At 55.0% G+C, this 25,395-nt stretch overlaps 1 protein-coding gene across 1 annotated transcript; it reads right to left on the bottom strand.

Moving 5' to 3' along the window:
* Positions 1 to 817: 817 nt before the first annotated feature.
* On the bottom strand, positions 818 to 25,204 carry ZMAT5 (zinc finger matrin-type 5). Its single transcript, XM_036908834.2, has 6 exons — positions 25,075 to 25,204; positions 14,144 to 14,298; positions 9,648 to 9,710; positions 8,178 to 8,258; positions 6,509 to 6,620; positions 818 to 1,218 (listed from the first exon to the last, which is right to left on the bottom strand). Exons 2-6 carry the CDS (start codon positions 14,268 to 14,270, stop codon positions 1,089 to 1,091), a joined length of 513 nt encoding a protein of 170 aa, XP_036764729.1. The 5' UTR covers positions 14,271 to 14,298; positions 25,075 to 25,204; the 3' UTR covers positions 818 to 1,088.
* Between the last annotated feature and the right edge of the window lie 191 nt (positions 25,205 to 25,395).

Here is a 25,395-nt window from a genome sequence, read left to right as displayed (position 1 = left end):
CTTAGACTCAAACCCAGCCCTCCTCCATGTACCCACTGGGGGCAGAGAATTTGCCCATTTCACAGATGAGGAGCTTGAGGCTCAGAAGGCCCCCAGATTTGGCCTCAGCAACCCCTTCAACAGGGATTCTTGGTGAGGGCAGAAGTTCATGCGGGAGGGTGCATCTGAGGTGGTCCTGCAGTACCCCACCCACTGGGCCCTGCCACCAGAGGCCCATGGCCCAAGGGCCACCCTGCCCACCGCCAGCCCAGCACAGGATCTAGAACTGGAGTGTAGCTGAGGAAGGAAGCAGAGCTGGGGCCTGCACTGCCTGTGGGGTCTCCCCACTGCCAGGGGCCTCCTCAAGGGCAGAAACCTTGAGGGGTTCTCTGTGCCACCCTGAGCTGAGGGGCTGTCCCAGCCCAGAGCTGTGTGTGCCAGGAAGTGCAGCCAGGCCACCTCCCAAGTGCAAGGCCCATCCTTCTTGGCACCCCTACTTCCCTACACTGTTCAGGCTGCAGACCCAGCCCCGACCCCTGCCCCAGCTGTGCCCTCTCGCGTTCAGGAATCAGCTCAGCACGGCGGGTGCGGGAGCTGGGATGGCAGACCACGTCAGGCTCCTCTCGCCACATCTGGAGCCGCTTCTGGCTGGGGTGGCGGTCACAGCCATGCTGGTGTACCGTCTGCCTGGCCGTGCTTCTGCATCCCCTGGGAGAGGGGCAGCAAACACCATTCACCCTGCCGGGGCCTCATCTCATGCCAGCCCTGCCTGTCCTTGGACCAGGGGCAGAGCTCAGAGCCGAGGGTGCTGGGCACGGGGGAAGTACAGCCACACCACTGTGGTGACAGACTTTCTTTATAAACAACCGGAAGGAAGTTTTCTCACCCTCTTGTCGAGCTGCCCGGTGAGGGAGGGGGTGTGGAGGAAAGGGAGGCTGGAGCTGATCGGCACAGAGCCAGGCCCAGGGCTGGGGGGGACTCCTGGGCCTCTGTGTGCTGATGGCTTCAGAGGCTCTATGGGGTACCAGACATCCCCAGGGTGAGCCCTTACCGTTACTGTGACTAACGCAAAGAGCCGACCAGGTGGGGGTCAGCTGGGGACAAGGGGCTCAGCCCCATTGGACACTGGGCTGCAGGGGCCACCCCCCAGGCGGGGGTGCCCGCAGGGATGGAGGCAGCTCCTGGACTGGTGGCCAGCCCACAGGGTACTGGAAGACAGTGGTTCTGATGGGCTGGACCCTAGAGAGAATGAGAAGAGCAGAGAATTAGAGTGGGGCACAGCCCGGGCCGAAGCTGGGACACCCCAGCTCACCCTCCCTGCCACCCTGGGGAGGGTGAGTGGCCTGCACAGCCTTCTGGAAGGCAAAGGCTCAAAAACATGCAGACCCTCTGAGCCAGCAACCTCACCTCCAAGAATGAGCCCAAGGAGAGAGTGGGGTTGTAGGCAGAGGCTCAGCTACAAGAAATGGAAATAACCTAAGTCTCCACCCGTGGGGGACTGATGACCTATACATGCACGTCCACAGCAGAGAATGCTACGCAGCCTGAGTAAAAATTAAGGCAGACTTATATGCACTGGTGAGGAAAGGCGTCATGCTGTACTGTGTGAGTAGGGAGAAAAAGCTTATAAAATAATGTATATAGCATGATACTATTTTTGTTTAAAGATATATAACATATATAAATGCATAAAAAAAACCTGGAAGACACAGCAAAATGTTAACAGTGGTTCTATCTGAGTGGTGCAGTTATGGGTGATTTTTTTACTTCTTTATACTTTTCAAGAACTTTTACAAGCACGCAAGCCTTTGAAATCAGAAAAAAATATTGTCTAAAATGTTTTTAAAAGCCTCATTTCTCATGCTGCTCACTCTCCTTCCCCTCAAGGTCCACTATCCCCAGAGCCACCTCCTGGGAACCCACCTCCGGGGAACCCAGGGCCTCTTTGAAGCACCCACTTGGGTCCCCAGATGGGCCACCCTGTCCTAAGGGAGCCGACTGCGGTGCAGAGGTGGCCTCCGACCACCAGCTGCTCCTCATTCTGATCCTTCTGGACTTGACCCTCTCAGGCTGCAGAGGGCACTGATCTCACCCGAGAGCTCACGTCTCCCCTAGGGACCGAGCACTCAGAGGATGGAGACCAGGGGGTTGGGGTGCACTCCCGCTGTTTCCCTGGTGCCGAGCCAGGCCTGGCACAGGGAGGTGCCCGGTGAATCCTGACGACAAACAGCAACCCACACACTCTGACTGATTAGGCACTACTCCGGGCCAGACACCACAGCCTAGAGCAAGCTCAAGAAGCCTCCTGCAAGCCCATTTTATAGGTAGGGCAACCGAGGGGCACATTATGGGGCTAGGGGCTGGAACATGACCTATACCGGGGTCTTCACACATGGGTCCCTCCTGCGTCAGCTCCCCCAGCACTGGGCAGGCTCAGGGGCCCAGTGGCCAGCCCCCTGTGGGAAGGGAAAGTCCCGGGCCCTCGATGAGAGGCTTGGAGGGGTCTCAGGCCTCCCAGGTGGAAGTGCGGGCCTGGGCCAGGAGCCCCAGGAGTTCGCCTCGCTGCGCCTGCCCAGCCTGCCCCTGAGGCCGGACCCACTGCGAGGACCTGGGGCGGCCCCAGGTGCAGCCTCCGGGGCTTCCTGCTGCAGGAGGGCAGGGAATTCCCCTGTTCAGCAGCCTGCTGCCTGCTGCGAAGTGCAGAGAGCAGTTCCCAGCATGATTTACGGGGCTGGGGAGACTTCACAAACTCCATCAACCACAGAGAAGGGCGGGAGCGAGGGAGGCTCCACCATTGCTCGAAGGGAGAACCCAGCTGCTAGCCGAGACTGGGCACCCCCCAAGGGACTGGGGTGACCGCGGTTCTCTGCAAAGAGGGTGTGACCCTGGAGAGTCCCTTCCTGTGAGCCTGAGGCCCTTCCTCTAGGAAACGGGGCAGTCCTGGGCAGCTGAGACCAGGGCCCCTGCACACCCTGAGGCAGCGCCCCAGGGGAAGGGCACCCTCTGCGTGTGCTCAGACACTCACTGGTACATGCCCCGGGCCCCAGACACAGAGCACACAGGGACACTGAGGTGCCCCATGCACAAGGACAGGAGCAGCTCTCCTCTGCTTTCCCCAGCCAGTGTCCCAATCAGGAGAGAGACTCGGGGAGGCACATGAGCTGGAACAGGAGTGCCAGCCCAGAGAGGGGCACAGAGGGGCACAGAGGGGGAGATTAAGAGGGACAGAGTCACAGTCTGCAGAGCCACCAGCGGAGAGCGGGGCAGGCGCTGGCCTCACTGGGGGTTGGTTAGTCTGCCTGCCTGAGGTCCGCCCTCCCTCCGGCTGCAGGCTGCCCTCCGCAGGTCCCTCAGGGGCAGTCTGCTGCGGGGACCGCACAGTGTGCCCGCTGGGGCCTCACAGAGCCTTCGTTTCCCCCTTTTACAAGGAGGGTTGGCCTGGCTCACCTTGAGGGCTCTGCTCAGCCTGTGGGGCTGGAGCCCTCGGTCTGGGTGGCTCCAGGTGGGCCAGGCTGCCATCTGCACCCTGTGCCCTGGGGGAGGAAACAGACACCCTGAGGCCAGTGCCCACTAACGCCCAGGGCATAGGCCAGAGAGGGGCACAGAGGGGGAGATTAATAGGGACAGAGTCACAGTATGAGGAGCCACCAGCGGAGAGCGGGGACAAGCGCTGGCCTAGCAGGGGGCTTGGCTGCCCCTCTGAGGTTGCGCCTGCCACCAGACAGGTCCCCTAACACCCAGAGCCCTCCAGGCCAGGGACCTTGCTCTCCAAAATGCCCTCTCATGCAGTCAGCATGTCCTGTGCCCCTGCCAGGCAGACTGACCACAGTGTGAGTTCGGCCCTGAGGAGAGGCCCGGGGCAGGCGGGGGAGATGTCTTAGCTAAACCCTGAAGGATGGGTCTGCCTGTCTGGGCAGAGTCGGGAGGTAGTTCCAGGCGGAGGAAACAGTGTACGTACGCCAGGTGCCCTGGGAGCAGAAATGCCCACCTCTTCTAAGAAGCTGCCAAGCATCCTGTGGGGACTGGGAGGTGGCAGGGAAGTTCCCCTGGGTCCTGCGGGGGAAGAAGCCCGGGCGGGTTTAAGTGGAGGCCAGGGCCAGGGGGTGCTCTAGATGCCGGGCGGGGCTTTGTATGGGAGCAGAGGGGAGGTGGCCGTCTCGGAGGGCTGGGGCGGGATGAGGGGCATAGAGGGCACCGTTTCTGTGGCCTCGAGGATGGCAGGAGTAGAGCATGGCAGCCCTCAGGCTCGAACCCTGTGGACTGGGGCCTTGGGTGCTGAGGTAGAGCCCACAGCCCATGGGCCACAGGACAGGGGTATCAGTTCTCATCTGACCAGCCTGCTGGGGGGGGCCGCGGAAGAGCCAGGAAGCAAGGCAAAAGCAGTAATAAACAGTCACCTCTCTTCCAACAACCTTTTTTCCCAAGGCTGGACAGGCCTGTTCTGCCCAGGGAGGAACTCATTTTGGCCCAAGTGCCCAGGCAGCAGGTGAGCAGGCCCACGAGCACACCCAACAAGTGGCTCCCCAGGAAAGCAGGTCCCTGGAAGGCCTGGGCCGGGTGGCCATGAGGAGAGGAGCCCGGAAGCAGGGTGCAGACTCCCCGGGGCCTAGGGCGCAGCTGCCCGGCTGCAGGCCCTGTTCTGGGGGGTCACTGCCATCCCGGCAGTCAGCTACTGCCACTAGCACTTCAGACCTCTAGCCGCACAGGGCCCCGGGTCAGCCATGAACATGGTGACAGAGATGGCCCAGGCTCAGGGCCCCAAGCAGGGGCTGAAGCTCCCCCTCAAGGGACAGCCGGGTGCTGCTACGGGTAGCAGGTGTGCGGCCAGGACAGTGAGAGCCTCCTGGAGAGGCTGAGATTCCTTAGCTACAAACTGGGGGTGCCCGTCCCCCAAAGTGCTGAGGGTTGAGTGCTGGGCACACCACAGCACCACGCACACCTGATGACCGTGTGGTCGTCGCCTCTGCGACTCTGTGCCCGTCGCTCAGCCTATTTCTCCGTCTCATCCCCAAGGCCTCTGACTCTCCGGGTCACAGGTGCCCTGTGCCGGAGAGGGCTGGGACACGTCTGTCCCAAGGCAGGGCCTCGAGGGCACCCATCTCTGCCCACCCCTCCACTCACTCCGGCCCAGCCAGCTGCAGCTCAGCCCACCCGAGCCCTTCGCACAAGCCCAGGAGGTGCCCAGCTTCCGGTGCTCATTCCCAAACGAGGGGCAACCAAGCCAGAGCAGGGGGTGAGCAACCAGGGGAGGAGGGGGGCGCAGAGCACAGCAGAGGCGAGTAGGAAGCCCCCAGGGCCCCCTGACGCCCCGGCTGAAGGAGCCTGGAGTGCGGGACACGGACCCCTGGACTAGACCCAAGGCCAGCGTGCCCACGAAACCAAAATCACAGCCGCTTCACGGAGGGCCACAAGGGAGGGACGCCACACTCCAACATATGCGTCATGTCTGTATCGTGTATTTTCAAGTGGGGGGACAAAAACCAGGTGCAGACTTAAAACAAAGATACAGAATAATTCAAGTTAGTTTTAAAACAGCGCAACAAGCTCTCCTCCTTGGGGCGCAGGGAAAGCAAGGAGCTTGACTCTCAACACTCCCCTCCTGGGGGAGCCCCAAGGGAAGGCCTCACCCCTCAGGCCATTCCATCAGCCGCCTGGCCCAGGCCAGGCCGCGGTCCCAGGAGACCTCACCAGAGAGCTAATGGAGTCTGAAGCCCAACTGCAAGATGAGGAAGGTGAGGGCAGCCCAGGGTGGACGGCGTTATGGTCAGGAGCAGGTCACCAGCACATCCGGGAGCCCCTCCCTGCCCTCTCCTTCAGGACCTGCTAGAAGAGCCCAGAAGCCCTGGGTCTGGTCTGGCTGCGACCACGAAAAGGGCAGCCTGGGAATGCATGCTCCGCACCCCGAGGGCTCCTGCCCCGGGTGCTCCCCACACAAGAGGTGAAGGGCGCCCTATCACCTCAAAGCTCCTGGGTGTCAGGCCCTCCTCAGGGAGGCAGTGGGACAAAGACGAGCCTGTTGCATCTCCAGGCCACCCCAGCTCTGCCTATTCTTGGCTGCGTGTCCTTGGCCATGTCACACTCCTGTGAGCTTCACATGCCCATCTTGCAGGTGGGTGTAACCATGCCTACCTGGCAGGGCCCTAGAGGGGACGGAGCGGTGACTGGCACACTGAGGCCCCACTAACAATGATCAGGCTGCTCCCTCTGGCAGTGGGCCTGGTGATGTGGAGTCCAGCTGGCTTAGCCACCCGTTTCCCCTTCAGCCCGCACAGACGCCAGTAAGGAAGGAGCCGCTACGGCAGGGGGATGAGCCCAGGTGTGGGGACTTCCACACCTCGGCCTCTGGCCAGGGCCTGGGGACCCAAAAGCCCCGATGGGGCCCTCCCTCTGGGAGCTCTGCTGGGGGTGGTCTGTGTCTGGTTTCTGGGACTGGGCAGTTCACATATACGGCTCAGCTTCAGGTCACGGCAGGCTGGCTACGGTCTTGCTCTCAGAGGGCATGGGAGGAGGGGATCCCCAGGGCCTGTACCTGCTGCTTGGGGCTGAGCTCCGTCGCTTGGCTCTCTTTTCCAGCCAGTCCTCCAGATGGCCTTCAGGAAGCTCGGTGATGTCTAGTGGCCACTCCCTGGCACGCCTCTCCTCTGTGGGGATAGGGGGACAGAGCCAAATGAGGGGCACACTCACCCCACCCGACCCCTACCCTTCCACAAAGCAGCCGGAACCCCCCTGGGCTGGGGTTGGCAGGGCACAAGGTGGGAGGCCAGGAGCCTGCCGTCACCTCCCCAGGCCTGCCCCTCTGGGTTGTACCCAGTTTCCTTGTCAAATGGAAACAGAACACTGGCTGCCTCCAGAGCTTTTTGGAGTTGTACACAGGATAATGCGTGTAGAGACCCTGGTCCTCATTGGGGTCCAAACCTAGGATCGGGGTGGCAACGTGGACCACAGAACGGGGCAAGGCAGGGTTTGCACCTTGGCCCTGCCATGTGCCAGGTCTCTGACCCTGATTTTTCTTCTCATACAGTGTCCTATAAAAACCTTTGCAGAGAAAAACAATCACACTTGGGGGCCCCAGGCACATGTGCATGAATCCCACTCCATCTTCACAAGTGGTCATGTTCCATGAGTTGGACATGGCCTCCAAGAGGCTAAGCCATGTGCCAACCTCACAGGGGATGTGGCAGAGCCAGGACTGTCCAGGTTGCCAGCTGGGGACATGCCTCTGCTCCTAGTACCCTCGGGCCTCTCCCTTCCCTGTGTCCCCAGGCCCCCAGGCTATGCTCTCCCTGCCATGGACCAGCTGTTTCCAGAAGCCAACAACAGTGAAGAGCCAGAGATGCCACCATTGCCACTGGCTGGGCCCATGGGGCCTCATGTCCACCCTGTGGAAGGTCCTGGAAAAGCTGTGTTTGTGCCAGGGCTGTGGCCACACTGCCACAAGCTCCCTAGGGCAGGACACTCCCGGAAGTCTGGCTCATCAGAGGGGAGTGAGGCCCATCAGGGGGGCAGAGGCCACCCCAGAGGCCACCTGGACAGAGGGAAGAATGAGCAGCAGCGCCTTGAAGACAGGGACACAGGAGTCAACCTCTAACCTGCCAGGGCTCAGTGTGCTGCCCAAGTGCTGACCTCAGTTTCTCCATCTGTTCAGTGAGGGGCTAGGTGAGAAGACTGAGAAAGACCTTCTAAGTGGGAACTTCCTTTCCTCTAACTGGAGAAGTAAAACGTGAGCCTCCCAGAGGCAGACGCGCAGTTTCCAAGGGAAGCTGAACTTGCTCCTTGGAATCAGCAGGCCTGGGACTCCGGAGGGCAGGCAGGCCCTCTCTTCATCCCCTTGCCCCCAGGGCCTCAGGGGCTTGCCGGGTCCCAGAGGGGCGTGATACCTGCTGCCTGATGGCCGCAGGGCAGGCAAGCACGACTGGATGCTGGGCCGGCAGCAGGGCCCAGGGAGCGGGGGCACATCCTTGAGGCTCCTGGGCAGGAAGCCCCCCAGGTCCCTTCAAACCCAGCAGGGGACAAGGATGGGGGCTCCTCTGCTCCTGCCTCGTGCCCAGGGCAGCTTGGAGGCAGCTGCTGACACCCACCCCATCATCCGCGGCGGCCACAAAATAGGGGGAGGTGGGGAGGCAGCCTCTCCAGCCTCAGATCCCGCAGCCCCCCAGTAGCCTCCCTCTGCCCAGCGCGGGGCACCTGCCAACACGTACCCTCCACCTGGACACTCAGCTCCTGGAGGTCTCGCTCCGACATGTGGGAAAATCTGCAGTTGGAGCCAAAGTCACACTGGCCTGTAATGGGAAGGTTGTCACGCACACTCGGGATGGGGTCTCACGGCCGAGGGCGGGGCCCCCGGGGGAGGGGCTGCTGGGACTTTAGGGGCGGGGCTTCATAGCCTCAAGAGGAGCAGCCCCACCCCAGGGAAAGCCCGGACTCTTCTCTGGCCCCACCCCACCTGAGTGACCTGTCTGGTCCATCATGCCCTGCTCACAGCCCTTCCCAGGCTGGGATGAAATCCCACTGCAGCCTTCCGTGACTGGGCGGCACAAGCCTCTGCAGGCTTGTTCCCTGTCACCGGTCCCCCAGCCCATTCCCCAGCCTCGACAAGTAACAGGGGGGTCCCTGAAAAGGTCATGTTTCCCCTCTCCACTCCAGGCCACTGCACAGGCTGTGCCCTCCACTGGTACCTGCCTGGTACCTTGTGTCCATTGTCCCAAGCAGTGGACTGCTCCCCAGAAAGGCTTTAATGGCAGCTTTGTCAATGAGGTACCAAAGCCCAGGGTGGCTTTCTGAATCTCAACCAGGGAGACCAAAATGTTTCTCAAAATAATAGGCGACTGCAGGGCTGAAGCCAGCGTAACCTACCAGTGGCATGTTCACATAAAGGTGAGGTCTGTGGAGGGAGGCTCCTGATCTGCAGGCCTGGTGACCACTCTCAGGGAAGCCCTGTCTCCTGACAGGCCATTCACCCAGCTTCCCTAGGCCAAGAGCAGCGCCTCTCCCCAGTGCTGAGCTCCCTTTAAACCCAGCAGGGAACACCATGTTAATCATTGGGGTTTTCCTCTTTGCCTTGGCTGCTAAGAAACTCAGGGTCAAACCCTTAAAGAGTATATAGGACCTTATGGAGGAAACTACTCATTCCCCTGGCTTTGCCTTATTTTCCACCATTATTTTCACCTGTCTTTTTGGATCCTTCGCTTACTGAGGTTTTTATCTCTTTGACCTATATGTGTCTTTATTGGCTGGGTATTAAGCAGTCAAATCAATACCTAGAATCGTTGGTTCTAATTCTGAACCTTCTTGACACCGTCAGACCTGCTAGTGCTTCTAGCCCTGCCTGCTGGGAGGGAGGGCAGAGCAAGGCCGGGCTCCCAGGCTAATTTAATCAGCCAGTCTATTCCCCCATCAGCATCTCTCAGGTTTACCTGCAATCTGGTGCTTGCCTGTTCTGGGTGAGCTGCTAAAATCACATTCCAGGTCTGAAGAGCTAAGGATCAGTCCTGGGAGTCCTAGGGCACAAACCCTGGGAAGGCCCCAGCTGCCCAGCGGGCTGATGTGCCAAGGCCACAGAGCAGGCTCAGGATGGTGGCCAGGGCCAGGGAGGCTCTGCAGAGGGCCAAGCAGGTCACACTGGGCGTGCTGGTCTCTGGCAGGGACCTGAACTGCTCGGAGTACTTTACCTGTCAGCAGAAACTTCCTGCAGGGCCGCTTGTTCTGTTCATCCAGCAAGACGGCGGCTGCATCTGCAGGAGGAGAGGCTGGGTTCAGACTTTAACTGCACACATCTACCTGCCACTAAGATCAGAAAGGAAAGTTCCCCACCCATAGAGGAGTTGAAGAGGGGGCTGCCACGGGTAGGGGGCCTGGGTGGAGGGATCCAAGCTTCAAGTGACCTCACCCCCTCCCACCCCACCCAAACGGAGGCACAGGGAAGAACCAGGTTATAGGTCAGAGGTTCTTGGCTTTGACTGCACAGTGGAGGCAACTGGGAAGTTGTTTTTTCCTTATTTAATCCTGGGACCACAAGATTTCTCTGTACTTACTGCCTTTGCCACTTCCAGTGAATCTAGAATTATTTCAAAATAGAAAGCTAAAAAATTTCCTGGTGCCCAGCGGTAAGGCCCAGGGTGCAGGCATCACCACATAGGCCAAGGCGGTGGCCCACGGCTCTCCGTTCCCTCCTCACGCCGGCTGGGGGCTCTCAGGGCAGGGCCAGCCCTGGCCTGAGCAGGACTCCCTGCCATCTGTCTGGATACAAACCTTAACCCGGGTTTTCCCCACCTTTATTATCATCATATATTTCTGATTTAAATTTTGTGTGCTTCTCGATTGGCAAGGAATTGGTCAAAATTAGTAAGACATAAAAGGGAGGCGACCTGATGTCGCCCTGGAGGAGAGGCCAGGCCAGGCCTGGGCACTTTCCCCACTTGCCCACCAGGTTTTCTGGAGGCTGCTGGGGAGCTATAAGCGCCCCATGGGCTTTGGATTCCAGGTCAGATGGCCGCAGGCAAGCTGCTAATCTCTCCAAGTCTCGGTTTCCCCATATATAAAATGGGAGGAAAATTCTCACTTGGTAGGGCTGCTGTGAAAAGGAGTAAGATAACGAAGAGAGAGCACCTGGCTGAGGAGGCCAGCAGTTCCCAACCCTGATGGCACATTAGAATTGCTAGAAAAACGGGGTTAGGAGCAGCCTCCTCATCGAGTTCCCCAGGTGACACTAATGTGCAGCCAGGGCCGAGAAGCTCTGTAGCAGATGCTCAACAAATTATAACTGTTCTTCTTTTATTTCCTTCCTACAAATCCACATAAAATCCCCATTTGGCAGAATGGGAAACTGGGGTTCAGGGGATAAGACAGGGGGAAGGGCACACAGTCAGGAACTGGCAGGTTTGAACCCTCGTGTATGAATCTAAAGCCCCTGCTGATCTCCTGGTGGCTGGGTGAGTGGCTGACCCTGAAGGGGCTCCACCCTCCCCAGGGCAGGGAAACTGGTGGCTGGGGGCAGGGAAAGGCTGCTGGGGTCAGGAGGTGGTTGTGAGAGGACTCACTCTGAGTGGCCTGGTGGAGCGGGGGGTGGGGGGTGCCTGTCAGCACTGGGCGTGGCACACTCAGACCTTCCCAGGGGAGGTGGGCTAGTGGAGGGCATGTGGGCACTGTGCAGGGGCCCCCTGCGGGCAGGACAGCTGAACTGAAAGGGGGCTGAGCATGAGTCCTAGGCGAGGGGCCCTGGCTGGGTAACTCAGTGTGGGAGAAGAGTTGCAGTCTGCCTGGCACCTGGCTCGTGGTTCTCAACCCCAGCCACATGGCAAAATCACTGAGTGGCTTTTAAACTATGCAGAGGCAAGTGCATCCTTCTCGGGTTCCTCTTTAATTCATCTGCACGGGCATGAGAACTGTCAAAAGCTACTCAGTGACTCTGAGGTGCACCTAGGGTTGAGAACCCCTGGCCTAGGCCCATGCACAAAAAAGGTGTGCTCCACCCGGCGTTCAGGGCTTCTCAGGATCCGACCCCACAGGTCCTTCTCACTTCATCGCCCAGTATTAACAGCTGCCCTGGTGCCCTGTGCTTGTTTGCTCATTCATTTAGACATTCATCTAACAAACATTTACTGAGCACATCCTGTGTGCCAGGCACCACGCCAGGATGAGGATTTAGTGGAGAACAAGTCAGACCTGGTTCTTCCTTCCAGTCCAATAGTCACACTAAGCCATGTGGATTTAAATGGGGTAAACATGCAACCAAATGACCTGCCCTGGCTGAGGGGCTGGGCAGTGTAGCAGGAAGGGCATGCTCACCGACAGGACAGTACCTGCAGTGGTGATGTGGCCAGAGCTTGGAGGGAGGGGTTGGCAGGGCACGGAGGCCTGGGCAGGACAAGGCGTGCGCCCAGAACACACTGCTGTAACTGGGAGCAGGGTTGCTTAGGAGAGGGGCCCTGTTTTATTCACCTTTAAGACTTCGGAGCCTGTCTAACATCCAAAGACAAGCTAAGGGCTTACCAAGTGCTGACTGAATGAATGAACCCATGAGACAAATGACCTGAGGTCAAACCTTTTGTGGGCCTGTAGGCATAGTTACTACTTAGTGAAATCTTATGTGCCATATGGTCATTAGGAGGTTACTTGAGCCCATCACATCCCTGAGAGGTGGGTACCATTGTTACGGCTATTTTATACATGACAAAATTAGGGCCACACTGTGAGTGGTTGACCCAGGCAGCCTAGCTCCAGGGCCCAGGCTTGTCCTGCATGGCAGGTGCATGGTCAGCCCCTCTGAGGGCTTATCCAAGGGCATGAAGCTGGGAGCAAGTGGGTGCTGAGGCCCAGCCCAGGCTGGGATACCACGTGCTTCCCCAGAGTCTGTGCTGTGCAGTTGCTTGGGGAAGCTGGAGCCTTGGGGAAGCTTCTTGAGAAGTGGTAAGAGCTCTTATGCCAGTCTGAAGACACCAGGTGAATAATCCACCACTCTGGATTTTGAAGTCACCACCTGTAAGTGGGGACCCTGGCCTGCCCAGCCTCCCTCGAAGAGCTGTCCTAAGAACGGAATGTGGCTGCGGATGTGGGAGGGCACTAGGAATGCAGGAGCCCTATGGAGGGGCTCAGGGCACCTGCTGTTTGATCTTCTCTGGGAGTAACACAACAGCCTCTGCCAATCATCCTTGGACCCGAGGACCCAGATGTTCTCAGATGGAGGTGATTCCTTGAGGCTCAGCTCTGTGCCTGGTCACAATCCCCACTGGATCTGACAACAGGGCCAGAGGCCTCCCATGTACCTAGGAGACCCCTCTGCCACTTAATTCCCCTCTGCCCCGACTCCTAGCCCCTCACAAACACAGCCAGGCCTGGCCTGGCCACCCTCCCTCACCCAAGCCTCTGAGCCCTCAGCTCCCTCATCAAACAGGGAGAACCTGGGAAAGCTCTGAAAATACCACGCCTAGGTGCCACCCCAAACCTGCCTCTGGGGATGCGGTCAGGTGATCAGCATTTTTACTTCAAGGTCTCTAGATGATCCTAGCTCAAAGGGGTGAGATCTACTGCCTTAGAGATTTGCCGAGAAAAGCAAAGGACAAACTGGGGAAGACAATGGCATGCAGCAGGCACTCAATAAATGCTCACTCCCTTCTTCTGAATTCTGAGTCTCAGACCGGGGAACTCTGTCTTCCCTTCACCTGCCTTCTAGGCAGGTGGGACTCAGCTCCTTCCTTCCGCTCTGGGCCCTGTCCTGGAATCCTTCTCTTCAACTCGTGAGGCGCTGGCCCTGCCCAGGCTAACTCCAGGAGCTCCTGCCCACCCACCTTGTCCTGCCAAACTCCTCTCCTTTGGCCCCAGCTCCTGGCTGGCCTCCCCGGCACCTCCATCGCTATTCCTCAGTGTGTCTGTCTAATGATAGAGGTATGCTCCCCTGTAGTGAGTGCCCCCCAGGGGTCAGGCCCTGGGCTAGGTGCTTATGGCCTTAGCTCATTTGCTCCACTGGCACCTGCTCTAAAAAGTCTTTCCTCGAAGAGCCCTCCCTCGGGCATCTATTATTCACCTGGCCAGCCAGTCATTCAATAGCAATTTACTGCACCCCACGCTAATGCAGCAGGCAGTCATCGCTGTCAAATGTAGCTTCGGGCACATCGGCCGCTGCTTAAAGCCCTTCCAAGGCTGCCCTCTGTCCTCAGGACGGTGCACCCCCTTAACTGTGGACTCCACAGGCCTGCACGATCTGGCCCTGCCGTCGCCAGGTTCAGCCCCAAGCCTCCTCCCATCCCACTGTGTCCTGCTACACCCTCTCTCCTGCACAAAGAGCACCTGGAGATTTGCTCTGGGCTGCCTGCTTCTGCATGCTCTCTGCCCAAAATGTGTGGCTGGCTTTTCTCCATCTTTTAGCTGTTGTACAAACATCACCTCCTTGAAGAGGCCTTCTTTCTGGCCCCAGCATCCCAGAGCCTGAAAGAATAGAGCTCTCGGGTAAGACTGCTGGGGAAAGCAGCTCACATTCCAGCCTGCCCCCTGGAGGGCTATCTGCCCCTGGGCCAGTGGATCAGGCCTTCTTTCTTTTACTCAAGAGCCCGGACCAGGACAGCTGCTGGCCATGGTACTTCCTTGTCTGAAATAAGAAAGACCAGGGAAAAAAAAAAAGACCGGAGAGCAGGGCTCCATCAGTTCAGCCACGGAGCCAGCCAGCACCCACCTCGGAACATGTCATACCAGACCTTCTTGGCCTTGAGGTGCTGCAGCCCATTCAGGTGCTTCTTGCGGTTGTGGAGGTTGTCCTGGAAGGAGCGGTCACAGTAATCGCAGAAGTAGCGCTTCCCCATGGCCACCTCTGCCACATGCCACCACTGCCTGGGAAGCCACAAAGCACTCGGTCAGGGTGTGAAGGCCATGCCACATGCCACCACCGCACACAGCCCATACTGTGTGCTCCCCAGTGTAGGACGGCTCTGCACATGTGCACCACCTCATTTCAACCCCAGGGCTCCCCATGAGGAGCTACATGGGCCGATGATTATGGCCTGAGAGACCTCATTCCAGGGGGATCCTTGAACTGTGATGCCCATCTTCTACCCACGACAGTTAAAGCAGAACTGTAGAGGGTGAGACCTGGGCATCAGGTCTTTACAGCTCCCCCAGGAATTGTCACACATAGCCAGGCTGCAGAAGCACCACCTTCCCCCCAGCACCTCCCTGCTGTCCCCTCTGCCAGAACCCTGCCACGCCTGCTCACTTGACTCCTTCCATCTTTGCTCAGATACTACCTTTGCAATAATGTCTTGTGGCCACCTTATTTAAAACAAGAACCCTCCACTTACTTTCCCCATTTCCTGACTTAATTTTAATCACCTTTGAAGTATCAAGTTACTTGTTATGTTTATCATCTTTCTCCCCAACAGAAATATAGATCCAGGTGGGCTGGGATACTTTCGTTTTGTTTATTGTCGAAGCCCCAGCACCCAAAGTGGTGCGAGATGCAGAATAGGCAACCAAATATTTGTTGAATAAATGAATGAATTCTCCTTTTCCTTGTGGGACAAGGGAGGTTTGGAAGGACGTGATTTGCCCACGTGAGTTACACAGCTGGGAGGCAGAAGGCAAAGCCAGGTGTCCTAAAATCCCACTGCGTATGTCCTCTCTTCCACAGCCAGCTCAGTGCTTGGAGGGGCCAGAGGGCTCAGGCAGAAATGCAAACAGCTTCCCAAAGAGATTAGCTAAACTCTCAGGCGGCAGGTCCCCAGCCAATCACAGAGGGAAATGAGAATGTTTCAGGGTGTTAAAACCCTTAAAACCCCAGTGACCACAGCTGCCACCCCTGACCCAGGGGATCTGCAGCTATAGATGGGCAGATCTATGTCTCTCATGACCAGCCCTTGGGTCTCCCAGTTTGGTGACACAAGACCAGAGGACGAATGGGTCCATTTAGGGCCATCAAATAGGATCTGCAAAGGCCGAGCCCAGACCAACCCCTCACCCTTTATGTTCTATAGTTTGACCCTTTGATTCCCAGATCAGGTGCATAAGGCCTGGAAGAGGAAGGAAAGTGACTTCCCCAAGGTCACAAGGTAGGAGCCTGGGATAGCAGCAAAAGCCCCAGGCTCCCAGGATCTAGCAAATAAAGATAAATCTGGGACCTGACCACAGGGCGGACGGATGGAGGAATGCACCATGGGAGGATGAGAATGGGGAGACAGAGACAAACAAGGCCCCTGGACAGTCCAGACAGCCAGGCAGGACACTGGAGAGAGCCACTCCTGAGGCAGGACAACAGCCATTAAGCCAAGGGCTGCAGTGGGATCAGGAACAGATAGTCATTCAAAATGCAAACGTATAAAGCCTCTCTTCTCCCACTGTTGCTGAGAAATTGCGTCCCAAACACATGGACCCGATATATTAAATTTGGCAGCTCTAATATACCCCGTCTTGCCAATAGAGTTATAGGAATTGGATTGAAATTATAAGAGATGAACGTTTAATGGCTGAGCACTTAACCAAGCCATTCATGAAGCTTGAAGCTCTGAGGAGCTGCTGAATGTGGAGAGTAATGGGGAGAGGAGGGGTGGCTCTCTGGGAGACTTAGCTGGACAAAACCCCACAGGGCACTGAAAAGCCAGCGGTGTGACCCTGGAGGCCTCACCTTTCCCTGTAATGATGTGAGGCAGTGGGTCTGACCGGCGGGCTGACTGCTTGGGAAGCAGTACACAGACGTGCTAATGCAAATGAAACATTAATAAAGGAGTAATAGCAATTCAAACACTCTAGTAATGTCTGGCATTAAGCAAGTACTCAATCAACATTACCTATTATTTGATTCTTGAGCACCTACTATGTGCCAGAACTAGGCTAAAAGCTTTATAATGCATCATCTCATTTAGTCCTCGGGACAACCTGTCAGGTAGGACACATTACACCTGTTCTGGGGGTGGGGGCACTGAGGCTCCAAGAAGTGAAGTCACTTAGCCAAGATCGATGCTAGGAAGCAGAATTGGGCTTACAGTCCAGGCAGGATGGCTCTAGAGCCCACACTCCTAACCGCTTACAAAGTCTCCTTCCAACAAATCATACTGATGGCACCTTTCCTTTATTAATCACTCACTACACCCCCGGGACCATGTGGCCCCTTCAAATGCCGAGAGGCATGTTTTATAATCCCATTTGAGAATGAGGAAACTGAGGCTTAGCGAGGAGCTCTGAGGTGTCCCAGTTAACACATCCAGGAAGGGCAGAGCGGGTCTCAGGGGGCCTGGGCTCGGGGATGCTGGGAAAGCCTCCCACCAACCCACCAGTTAATGAAGACCACACACACCTGCCTCCCCGGCCCAGCAACACTGACTTAAATGACGGGCCCCTCCGGGCTGAGCTGTGTGGGCTGGCGTGTGTTTGCTTTCTCTCTCTCACACGCACAAACCATGGGGGGAGCAGCCCTGGCTGCAAACCATAGCAGCAGTGCCACCCACCCATGCCTTCCTCTGCCCACCTGGCCACCCTCCATCTGGCACAGGGAGGCGCTCAGCTGTCCCTGGCAGGTCAAGGGACCCCGTGCTCTAGTCCCTGCTCTGCTGGGTGAGGCTGTGGCTCCATCACTTGCTCTCTCTGGGCCTCAGTTTCCCCATGTGTGAAGCAGGAAGCAGGCAGCTAGAGCAAGTGATCCTGAGGGCCTCCTCAAACCATTTGGGTTTAAATCCAAGCGCCAATGCTTTCTAACTCTGTGACCTTGGGCAACTGACTTCTGGCCCCAGTTCTGTCTGCGAAAACTGGGATGAGAACAGTACCCTCCTCAGGGGTCGCTGTGAGAAGCAAAACACACACACACACACAAACACACTTCACTTGGTACAGAGGCGTGGCCCACAGGAGGGCCTCAAGAAACACTGGCTGTCATCACCATCATTACTGGCCTCTGAAAAGCCTGTAGTTCAGAAAACCAACACTCAGAGTGAGGAACAGATGTCAGTCACTGCCCAAATGACCGCTGAGGTCGGCTGATCCACATAAAGATGAGGAAAGTGAGGCCAAGAGAGGGAAGTGAGTTGCCCAAAGTACTCAGCACAAGGCAGAGGTGAGCCCAGACCCCTGCCCCATGCAGCAGCTCTGCAGAGATGCCACTGCTCTGGGGGTGTCAGGGGCCAGACCGGCTCCAGGGGGTCAGCGCTTCCCGCCTCTCACAGGCCTGTCCCCCTGGAGGCAGAGGTCCTCTCCATGGGCAGGAGCTGGCCTTCAGCAAGGTGACCTAATTGCCCAACTGTGAACTTCTAGAGCTCCCGATCAACGGCCTCCTGCTCCAGGGCCTTGGCACACATCAGGAAAAGGTGCGGCTGCAGAATCCTCTGGACAGATACAGTGCCCCGCCAGACACAACTTGGCAAGCAGAGCATATTTCACTCCGACTCAGTCCTCAGCCAGGCGTCCTTGCACAAGGCACAGCCTGTACCACTGTGCTTGGCAGCCCCGAGCGGGAGGTCAGGCAGGGGGGCGGGGATGGCTGGACATCTCTGACAGCACCCAGACACCAGCATGGGGTGCTGACTAAGCTGGCCCTTTCTGCCGTGATTCATCCTCATCCTCTGAGCTGGCGCGCTCGGCAGTGTGTGAGTGAGGCCCTGTCCGGAATACAGAACGATCCAGCCCCACTCCCTCGCTGGGAACACAGGAGGTGTCTCCAACCCACACACCAGGTCCACAATTGCAACAGCATCTGCTGGCTCCCTGGAGCTTCCCCAGGTGACAGGGTGGCTCCTCAGGGCCAAGGGACAGCAGGCAAGGCCAGTGGGACAACCCTCTGGGGTCACACAGGTGTGAGTTTGAATCCCAGCTCTGCCACTTATTAGCTGGGTGACCTCTGGAAAGTTATTTCATCTCCCTGAGTCTGTCCTTAGCCGTAGAACAGGGACCCTACTGCTGCTGTGGATGTACCCAGTAGTGTATTAAGATGCCTAGCATACTGCTAGTGCCCCCAGAATGAGGCTGTTACAGTTGACACTACGACCGTCCAGGTGGCTCCCTCCCCCCACCTCCCGGAGAGCACACCCCGACCCAATTTAAAATTGCAACTGAAGTCACGGGGAAGACAGTGTAGGACAGAGTAGACAAGTAGGGACTCTGTGGCATCTTACTACACTGATGGACAGGGGCTGCAATTGGGTATGGCGGTCGAGAGGGACTCGATAATAAGAGTGAATGTAGTAACCACATTGTTTTTCTTGTGAAACCTTCATAAGAGTGTATATCAATGATACCCTAATAAAAAAAATAGAAATATTTTTTAAAAATTGCAACCAAAGCTGCAGCTGTAGGCCCTTGCACCCCCCCCTTACAACCTGCTGCTTTCGACAGTTCGTCTCACCTTCTACATGCTGATTTACATCACACATGTCTGCCTTCCCACTAGAATACAGCTTGTCCTGCCGAACCCAGCACCCCAACAGGGCTTTGCATGCGTGCGTGCTTGGGGAACGAGCAAGGGAGCAGCTGCCTGCGGCATCTGAGGCCTCCCACCCTCTGCTCACGGACAACTCCTAGACCCTCCTCTCAAGCTTGAATCTGGAGACCAGGACGAGGATGGACAGAGAAGAGAGACATGTAAGGCCCTGAAGGCAGGTCTTTCAGTGCCACCACCACCTTCTCCCCTGGACTTCTGTCTCCGGCAGAGCCCAGCTCTACTCTCTTAAACCACCCCTGACCATTCTGTGGCACCTGACCTCAGTCCTTTGAGCTCAAGGAGAAGATTACCAATCAGTAGGGAAGAAAAGAGAATGGGGATGGGTGGGGTGGGGTGAGGAAAGACAGCTTCTTTGATTCTTCTGGCCGGGCATGTGGCGTTCATTCTCTTATATAATCCTCAGAGACCCTCTGAGTAGTTACCAAGGTGTCCATTTCTCAGGTGAGGACACAGGTTTGTAAATATTCACTACTAATGTGCTCAAAGCCAAGGCTAGGAGCGACACAGATAACAGTAATTTCTCATCAGCCTGAGTGCTGCCAGTGGGCCAGCAGCACTGAGGACCCCCACGCACCCTCTCGAGAGCCCTCACCACGACGTTGTGAAGCCATGTGCTCAGACCCCACAGCCAGGGCATGCCCGAGCCAGCACAGACACAGGGGCCTGGCTGACCACACATCCCTTTCTCTCCCCATCCCATGGCTCTGCTATGAGGCTGTTGCGGGGCAGACATTTGTGCCTCATTGATATTCCTGGTTCCATTCATTGTGTCATTGAGTGTGTCTCAGGTACAGAGCTGTCTTTGGCACAAGGCTAAAATAAGCCACCGGCTTGGCTGTGGCCAGGGCTGGGATGTTCACTGTAATTATCCAGGACATGTGCTCACCACAGGCTGCCCTCAAGCTCACCTGTCATTTCTTCTAATTATGGCACTGCCAGACCCTAGGTAAACAGCAGACTGCAGCCGGAGGATGGCTTTATTGCACACACACTAGGAGCATGGCAATGTCCCAGTGCCACATATGCCTGCCGCCTGGAGTTGATGGCATCAGAGATGTCCTGAGGGGGTGGCCTGCAGACTGCCCACTTGGGAACCAAGTCCAACAGAAGATCCAGATGTCTTCCCTGACAGGAGTCACCATTCAGGGCCTCCCTCAGATACGCCGGTGTTTTGTAGCAACCACACAGCTTTCTCATCCTGACCTCGCTCTCATGTCCCACCCCTTGGGGTGAGGCACCCCGTCTTACTCGCAGTATAAGGCAATGGTGGCTCCACCCACAGCAATTCATAACTCAGTAGGTCTGGGCCAGGGCCAGGATCTAAGGAAGCTCTGACGCAGAGTCCACAGACCACACTTGAAGAATTGCTGGTCTAAGGTAGCTGATGATGGACTCCAGAACAGAGAGGGCAAGAGCTTTCTCAAAGTCACACAGACCACCCAAGCCAATCTTTAATCACTCAACCCAGGACTGACTCTCATCCCTGCCACTTTTAGGCTGTGAAACCTCAGCCAACGACTTACCCTCTGAGCCTCCTCTGGAAGATGGGGAAAACAATACTATTTCATATGACTCTTATGAGGATTAAATCATACATGCTAGGTACTTAGCACTGTGCCAGGCATGCCGATGGTGCTCAATACACATTCGTGGAGGGGGCAGCCAGCTGTGGGGCCTCCAGTGGTCTCCCCTCCTGGGGCTGGCACTCTGTGTCCTCCCCTCCCTCACTGTGTCAGGGTTGGTCTGTGTGACTAAGAGAACAAAGTGGAAATCATGTCATGCTATGTTACTTCTAAGATCATGTTATAAGACAATGAGGCTTCCATCCTGGTGTCTCCCCTTCTCTGATCACTTGCTCTGAGGGAAGCAAGCTGCATATATGAGTTAGCCCCGTGGGGAAGCCCATGCAGCAAGGAATCAAGACCTCCTGCTAACAGCCATATACGTAAGCTTAGAAGCAGACCCTCCAAACCCAGTCAAGCCTTCAGATGAATGCAGCCCCAGATGACAGCAGTCATTTTGGGAGACTGAGCCAGAACCAGCTAAGCCATTTTCAGATTCCTGACGCTCAGAAACTGTATGTTAGTTGTGTTAAGTCACTAGGTTTTGGGGTAATCTGTTCTGCAGCAATAGCTAACTAACACAGTGGAATATATGAATGAAAAAACTAAATCACTTCACAATCTGTGACAGCTACAGGTATGAAGTGCCCTGAATCCCAAAAGAAGTCAAAGGAGCACTACCCCTGGCATGCAACCCCTGAGGTTCCAGTGTTCCCTTTCCAGTCATTTATTCCCCACTCAGCACTTCCTCTCTGCCAGAGCGGGGTTTACATCTCATTACACAGTCCCTGCTCCCCCAAGAAGGTGCACATGCAGTGGGTGGCCAACAGATGCCCCCCTCCAGTAACAATACTATGTAATAAGCTCTATGCGGAGGAGCACCAAAGAGGGGCAGCTGAATCTAACAGCGAATTCCTTTAAGGAAATCATCAGAGATGATCTCAGAGATCCAGGTACCAAGACAGTCACTGCAATGCAGCTCGTCCTAAAACTGCAGTCTCAATGTCCAACAGGAAGAGGAGCTGACAGTTATCCATTGCTCACCACATGCCGGGCAGGCTGCTCAGTGTCCCATGTGGGGTGGGAGTGGTGGTTCAATGATATGATGCACAAAGCCCATTATCTTCATCTTGCCTTAAAAAACTGTGGACACAGGGAGCCCACAGCTGGCAAGGAGCAGGAGTGGGGCATAAGCCACCATCTGTTCGTTCAATGGAGTCCACACAGCATTAAAAATCAAGTCACAGGAAACTCCCCTGGACAAATGTTCATTCCATATTGCTGAATGAAACGCGGCTTGTCATCACAACAGTATGTACAGTAGGACAACACTTTTTCAAGGACAAAACCCCCCCCTGCCCAACACACACACACATACACACACACACACACACGCACACAGCAGATACAGAACATTTACTGTGGTTATGTCTCTGGATAATACGATTATGTGCAGGATTTTTTTCATTTTGTGTTTGACTATTTTTCCCAGTTTCTATATATAGCATGTATTCCAGCTAGGCACCTGGCTTTCATTCTCTTATTTAATCCTCAAGAGACCCTCTGAGTAGATATCAAGGTGTCCATTTCTCAGATAAGAATGTTACATTTTTAAAATTTTTCCCCAAAAGTTCCCTTCAAAAAAGTGTTAAATTTGTCAGGCATGGATAAACACTATTCCCTTCCTCTTAGGAGGCTGCCACGGACGGTTCCAGTGACCTGGTTCGCCAGGATGAACCAGCTCGGGGTGGTGCTGATGTTTCTAAAGAGGTCTCTGGTAGACATTACCCCAGTCCCTGGCTGAAGGCTGGAAGGGCGCACCTGATTCCGAGCAGACCCGGCCCAGGGAAGGCTGGCTGAACCGGAACCTGAGCTCCAGGGAGCTGCAAGCTGGAGCCACGGTTCCTCCTCAGATAGTTACAGGTCCCAGGAGGCAGAGTTTCCAAATAGGAAAGGTAAAAATAGCCTGAAGGAGGCTTCTGAACCACATATCTGGACTCAGAACCCCCTCGGCCTCCCCTTCTGCCCCCAGTATGGGCTCCAAATACCATCTGTCCCTCTGTTACCATCGTCACTGCTGCCCAAGGCGGGTCTCATCTCCTTGCACCTGAACCAGCTTCCTCATTCACCCCACCCTGGGCAGCATCGGAACAAGCCTCTAAAACAACTCCTGCTCAAAATTTTCCATGGCTTCTGGTGGAGAGCTTATTAAAAATGAAGTCTCCTGGTCAGATTTAGGAATTCAGACTCAGCAGATCTGGAGGGCCAGAAATCTGCATTTTAAGCAGTGAGTCTAGTATCCCCTAGTAGGTACCCCTTAAGAAATGAAACCTGGGGTAACGACCGTCTCCTACTCACTGAACTCTCCACTCCCTGAATCCCAAAGGCAGCCTCTGCTGGGGACAGGCACTCTGGGTAGGTCCAGCCCCCAGATTTGTGTCTCAGTCAGAAGTTGGTTGATTATGAATAACCTCAGCTCACTGAAATGGTAACCCCAACTTGACTGAAATGCTAATTCATTAGAGTGGATGAAACTGTTTTATCCTGTCACTCCAGGAAAATTTAGGACTGAAAATAGAGGTCGTGAAATAAATCAAATTCATTCTGCATTAATGTTCCTGTCCTAAGTTTAGTAATAATCAGTGTATTTGAACTTGGTATTTATAAGTACCTATGACATTGAAAAGAATTTGACATGCTGAATATATGACAGATAAACATCATGATTCAAAGTTAAAATAGTTAGGTAATTGACAACCTATGTCAGTAATTGATATTAGCCTTATGACCAAGTGAGAGGTTAGTAAAATAGGTGGAAACACTGGCTGCATGTTAGAATCACCTGGGGTGCTGTAAGAGCTACAAAGGGTGACTCCCTACCTTAATTTCATGTCAGATATGGAGTATGTATTTTCTTTTAGCTCTCCAGACCAAGAACGAGTGAGATAAAGAGAATTTGATTGTCTATTAAAAATATTAAACTGTTTATAAGAACTTGAAATTCATTATGTTTGTTAAGTTTCATTTATTACATTTCCTGGTAACTGTTTAAGTATTCTAGGTAAACTATGCTGGCTAGGTTCTATATCTGAAATACTTAAAATCAAATACATTACATTTACAAGTGGAATTAAATATGTAAGAGAATGTAATTAAGAGGTAAATAGGGCTGAATGTTTAAAGGAATTTAGTTTGTTCAATTTGCGTTCAAACATTAATCAGAGGAAAAGTTAACGGTCATTGTTCTTATGTTTCTAGGTTTATGTACAGAATAATTTCTAAATTGAAATCAAAGGCTTAGAGAAAACTGTTTTTAAAAATTGTTTGCCTCTACAGAGAAGACAAGTAGTGATTCTACAACATCTTACTACGTTGATGGGCAGTGACTGTAATGGGGTTTGTGGGGGGGACTTGGTGAAGGGGGGACCCTAGTAAACATAATGTTCTTCATGAAATTGCAGATTAATGATAACAAACAAACAACAAAAAAAATTGTTTGCCTCTGACATCTCCACCTGAAGTCTAAGGGGCAGCTCAAACTTTACACGGCTAAACAGAATTTAAGACTATACCTGTCAATGTCAGTTGTTGAAGTCAAAACTCAGATGTCATCCTTGATTCCTCTTTGCTACACACCCTAAATCTATGCCAGCTTATTCTCTGTCCTACCTCCCAAGAAACATCCCAAATCTGATCACTACTCGAATCCACACCTTAAATTACCATCCTGCCTCAACTGACCCACCACAACTTCCTCTCTTTGGGCTATTCTCCAGAGGGCAGCCAGAATGATGACATTAAAATGTAAATTGGATCATGTCACATCCCAGTTCAAAACACTTCAGCGGCTTCCAGGAGCAATTAGAAAAAAATCACTCCTTACCATGAGTACAAGGCTCAATAGGAACTGACCTGAGCCCACCTCTTCACAATCCACTCCACCTTCCATTCAACATCCCAGCACTGCAGCAATCTCAAGACTGCACCAAAGTTTTCCTGTTTGACCCACTCCTATTTATTTAGGTCTCTGGTTAAGTGTCGCCCTTGGTACCCTGGCAAAAATTGCACCACTACCCCCTCCCTAACATGTGTTCTGCTCTTCACAAACATCCCTTGTCTTCACTGCATCTCCCCATCTTGCCCAACAGTAGATGAGCGCTCCCTGAGAGCAGGGACTTGTTCACCGCTGGGTCCCCGGAGTATGACCCAGATGAAGAGTTCAGAAAATACATGAACGGCCCTAGTACTCCAAAGCCCTCGCTGGTTCTATTCCCAAGAAGAAATGCGTGGTCCCAGGTCTCTCGCCTTCCAGGCCAGGGTTCTCGGCTGCGACGTACATGGATGAGTAAACAGGTGGCACGGACAAAACTGCCTTCCCCAGAAGTCGGGCACAGGAGGCTGGGCCCCCGGGATCCGACTTCTCCACAAGCTCCAACTCTAGGCCTGTAATTGGGGCTGACAGAAAAGAGAGGCGGCGAGACGAGCCGGGAACCCGGGCGCCTAGTCCCCTACACCCCACTAACTACTCCCCAGCCCGCTGAATGTTGCGACCCGCCGCCGGGAGCTATCCTCCGGTGGGAAGAAAGACACTAGGATTAGCTCCTCGATGTCCGCCAAAGTAGGTACCTGGCTCCGCAGGGCCCGACGGCTCCTCCTCCTCCTCCTGCGCCCTCGCGTAGCGAACTGCTTGCTGGGATTCGTAGTCCTTCCTTGGGTATCAGTACACCTTTCCCAGAAGCCTTTGGGAATCAGAGCGGAGATAGCGCGAAGGTGGGAGGGAGGGAAGGAGGGGGAATGGAGGGAGCGCGAGCGCTTGTTGTACTTCAAAATATTCAATCAGCAAGAAATGATTGAGAAAAGTTGAGTAATCTTACCCAACCATTTCGGCTGCTCTGAAGAGAACCTTATGAGACTTTTTCTCCCACGAATCAGTTACTTCCGTGGGTC

This window comes from Manis pentadactyla, chromosome 14 (assembly GCF_030020395.1).
Source record: "Manis pentadactyla isolate mManPen7 chromosome 14, mManPen7.hap1, whole genome shotgun sequence".
NCBI lineage: Eukaryota > Metazoa > Chordata > Mammalia > Pholidota > Manidae > Manis > Manis pentadactyla.
Note: the sequence above shows the minus strand (reverse complement) of the source record. Positions and strands in the feature narration are given on the sequence as shown.